This window comes from Arachis ipaensis, chromosome B06, assembly GCF_000816755.2.
Source record: "Arachis ipaensis cultivar K30076 chromosome B06, Araip1.1, whole genome shotgun sequence".
Classification (NCBI taxonomy): Eukaryota; Viridiplantae; Streptophyta; class Magnoliopsida; order Fabales; family Fabaceae; genus Arachis; species Arachis ipaensis.
The window spans coordinates 132,704,099-132,708,424 of record NC_029790.2 but is presented as its reverse complement, the minus strand read 5'-3'; the positions used below and the strand labels follow the sequence as shown (position 1 = coordinate 132,708,424).

At 29.2% G+C, this 4,326-nt stretch overlaps 1 protein-coding gene across 1 annotated transcript in view; it reads right to left on the bottom strand.

The window, feature by feature from the left end:
* Window positions 1–808, bottom strand: part of LOC110263623 (serine/threonine-protein kinase STY17-like) — a 12,706-nt gene extending 11,898 nt beyond the window's left edge. Inside the window, exon 1 of the mRNA XM_021105235.1 lies at window positions 437–808. Coding sequence (XP_020960894.1) covers window positions 437–751 — 315 coding nt within the window. The 5' untranslated portion in view covers window positions 752–808. The remainder of the gene's footprint in view (window positions 1–436) is intronic.

Here is a 4,326-nt window from a genome sequence, read left to right as displayed (position 1 = left end):
ACACTTTTAATTTAAAAAAAATATAGGAAAAAAATAATATACTCTGCCCTATTATATTAATGTTAAATGAAATGAAGGTGAAAATTCAGGTACAGTAAATTTTATGTGAAGTTGATAATTGAAAATTATTAGATAAAGATTTAGGAAAAGTCTAGGGGCCAGCACTTTTATTGAAATTTGGCCCATACTTAACTATCAAAAGAAAATTGAGTAATTCTACACCATTAGATGTCATCTCACACCGCTAATTGATGGCTATACATTATAAATTCTGCTGGCCTCTTAGCACTCCTAAAAAGTTTAATCAAATCAATCACTCTCAACTATCAATTTTACGTAAAATTGACTGTACCTGAATTTTTAACTGAAATGAAATACGAGTTGATGAAACCTTTCGAGAAATAAAAGAAATGCAATGCGGGAAAAGTATAGGTACCTTAGATTGGAGTCTTTGGTAAAGCAGTTGTTGGTGATTTTGTTGTGAGGTTGACGATATGGATCCATTATTATTAGTAGTAGAAGTAGCATTATTCTTGATCTTGACATTATTATTATTGGTGAATCCTCGGCAACAACCAGAAGGTAAAGCAGGGCTTGGTGGCTCTACATACTTCTTTTTATTATTATTCTTATTATTACCACTATTGTCCCTTATTGAAGAACTTGCCTTGGATGATGATGATGATAATGGGGATAATGCTCCTTTCTCTTTCTCATGAATTTGAGGGCTCTTCTTCAAGCTCATCATCATGATTATCTCTCTATATGACCCTAATAAATAATTAAGATAATGTGAACAAAATTGAAATATTGGGGGGAACCCCAAATGAAGTCATAAGGTGTCACTTATATATATTCATGTGGCAATTATTGTTTGTTTTGCATCACAATTTGGACGGATTTTGCGATGAACATGCATTATTTTATATAAAGAGTTTATTTATTTATTTTTACCTTTGTTAGTTTGGTTGCTTAGCTTTCATGTATGTGCAAAGTGATCAAAATCCAGCAAAGGTTTAGGAATAAGCAAGGGAATAAATGCAAGAGTATATATATATGTGTGCTATGATATATAGATCATAGAACAAGAAATTCCAAGAATTAAAATCGTTGCTATCTATAACAAATGTTATGGCTTAGCTTCTACCACTATAATGGGACAAAAATTTCAAGGTGATGGCTCACAATTTGAGCGGACTTTACTACAAATCTTCTTATCTTCTATTCTTTGCTTTTGCTTTGTTTTGGTTTGTTTTGTTTGCATTTTATTTTTATCCATTAGTTTGGCAAGTAGCTAGCAGGCACGTATTACATTTTTTTATTATTCATTTGTAATTTGTTTATTGATGCAAAACAAGTAAAGTTATGTATCTAAACACTTTTTAGGCTCTATAAATGGTGTTGACCAATTAGTACAATGGGATAAAAAGGATAAGGAACTCAAAGATTGATTAAGTAGTGTGTAACAACTCACGAACTATTTTGTGTGTTTGGATTAAAGTTTGTATTTTATAGTTGAGTCTTTTAAATTTTTATTTGAATCTTTTTAAGAGTTTAAATTATCGGGAAAAAAAAATCACCAAGTAATTAACATAAGTAGTCGCAAAGAAATTATTCTTTAATGAAAATGTTTGGTAACTAAACAAAATCAGCCAAAAATAGTCATAACTTGCCTTATTTAGCATTTATTAATTGTTGCGACAATTAATGAATGTTAAATAAGGCAAGTTCTGACTGTTTTTTTTGTCTCCCTAACATTATCCCATTCGAATAATGCTAAAATCACCAACTAATTAACTCAAATTGAGAACCGAGGTTGACCTTATTATTTAAATAAAAAAATGAAAATTAAATCAACATTATGCCCATATACAATATAAGACGAAATAATTACAAATAAATAAATAGAAAATTAGGCCATGGCTAGATCTGAAATCGAAGTTCAAAAAGTATGGGCGTAAAAGATCTTGAAATCTTGCAGATATATATACAATTACGTCAATATATATGACTTATTATTCTATGCAATTTTTTTCCCCTTAAATTATAGCATTATTGCTTAAAATAAATGGTAGTGTATATTCATGCTCTCACCATTTTTCTTAAGAGCATTTTAGACAAGTCATATATCTAGTGTGTTAGTTAAAAGAAGTGTGCAACTTGCAACATGCATAAAATGTACGTTTTTAAGATAGTATAATTCTAAATTCTTCATCATCATCAGAGGATAAAAAAATACCATGTCCAATTCAAAATTTTAAAGTCTCAAATTAATTTGTTCCCTATCTTATAAATATTCTATTTCTCTCTTTTTTTTTTTTTTCTGATGTGAACTTAAATCATTACAATCATCACGCTTGCAATTTTAATATCTTGCATTGTTTCCTTTGTTGATTTTACTTAGCGTCAATATTTTTTAAGTTTTACAAAATAAATATACGTATATTAGCTACAAAAGTCAATTTGCGAGAAACAAACTTACTTGTGAATTTCTCGCTAATCAGTCACTTTTCTCAAGTTCGGATATTTTGTGACCACTCATTAATTTTGTCGTTAGTACGTCACTAATTTCTCGCATGTTAGTGACGAATTAACAACAAAAAATATTTCGCACAAAAATCCGTCGCTAATTTGTCAAATTCTTGTAGTGTACTTTCTCTAAATCAAATCATATCCTTATCAACAGTTATTTTGTCCTAATTAATGTAGGTTATTAAAAATGGTTAATGAAGCATCCTAACCACAAGAAAAAAATTGAAAAGAGAAAGATTATTCTAAATTCTAATATTGGGGGGGTGGCACAAAACCCATGCATAAATGATGGTGATATTCCTCACATACATTTTGATAAGTAGTTTGCATCATTTGGTAGTAGGATATAAAATAATGAAAGGAAAGTGGTTAAATAATGTACTAATTATAGAATAGAAATAGAAGTGTGGAGAGTGAAATCCCCTTGGGATCGCCAATGAATATGACTTGGTCTTTGTCTTTGTTGCTTTGGCTAATAAGATAACATAACAAAGCAAAAAGACTAAAGAGTGTAGTGAGTGACCCCATAACCTTTTCTTTCTTGCAAACAGTCTTGGAGATCCACGCTTGACTGCTTTGGTTAGTTACAACGTTATCTAGGTACCTCCTTAATCCTTATTATAAAATCCCTCCAAACAATAAATAAGACTTAATTATATTAACTGCCTAACACCTGTATATTTAATATCAGATAAAAAATATTTTGGTTATAATTTTTTTTTTTTTTGGTGATGGTTTGAGACGAGATGATATTTGTGATATTTTGTCAAAATAATATCTTACAGGTTAATAAATTTTTTATTTATTTGATGGAATGATTAAGATATTATCTACGATTAAATTCTTCATAACTTATCAATAGATATAAATCCTTTAGTATAAATAGTTTATTATCCTTTAATTTTGATATGTTGAAAATTAATTTATCGTAAATTTGAGTTCTATTTTAAAGTTTATTATTAGATTATAGATTATTGTATACACAAGATTCGATTCGAATTTTAATATTTATTTAAAGAGACGAAAAAATTAATCATTCGAGAAACTCAAATTGATTTAATGCACCAAAAACTAAAACTAAATTTGTGTGTTGAGTAGGTTACGTTATGTATATAATAATGCACTAAACTTTAATACCACCTATTGCATTATTGTATACAACAACATCTGAATAATTGAAGGAGATATCAATATACATGAAATGAACTTGATTTATATCATACACAATTTAAAATGTGAATGCTTCGGTGTAACATTTTATCCCATAAAGTGTGAAATGAAAATTTCAGTTGTAATATTAATGCAATAGAAGAGAGCGTATATTTTATTGTATGATGATGAGATGGAGCTTTTGAATAGAGTTTTTTGTCGTGAAGTATGCATGATTCAAATTAGTACATTAAACACCGAAATTTCGTGGCATAAACTAGGTAGTCCCCACAATGTTGTGTTGTGATTAAATCATAAAGTGCCATGAATATGATCATCATTTTGAAGAAGAGTGAGTGAGTGTACTATGTACCTAGTAATGCCCAAAAACAGAGGACACCCTAAATTTGCAGTGTTTGCCTCTTTCCTTACCTTAACTTCTTCATCCATCATTAATTTCCTCACTATGTCTCTGCTCCATTGCCTTCTTTTTTTAATCTTGTAATAACTGCTGCTTACCTTCTACCCAAAATAGCATCAATGCTACCTACCATAATTTCAGACATTATTTTCTTTCTTTCTTTTTTCTTTCTCCCTTTAAAGTTAACCTTTTGGGAGACATACATACATAGTCTCATTCTTTTA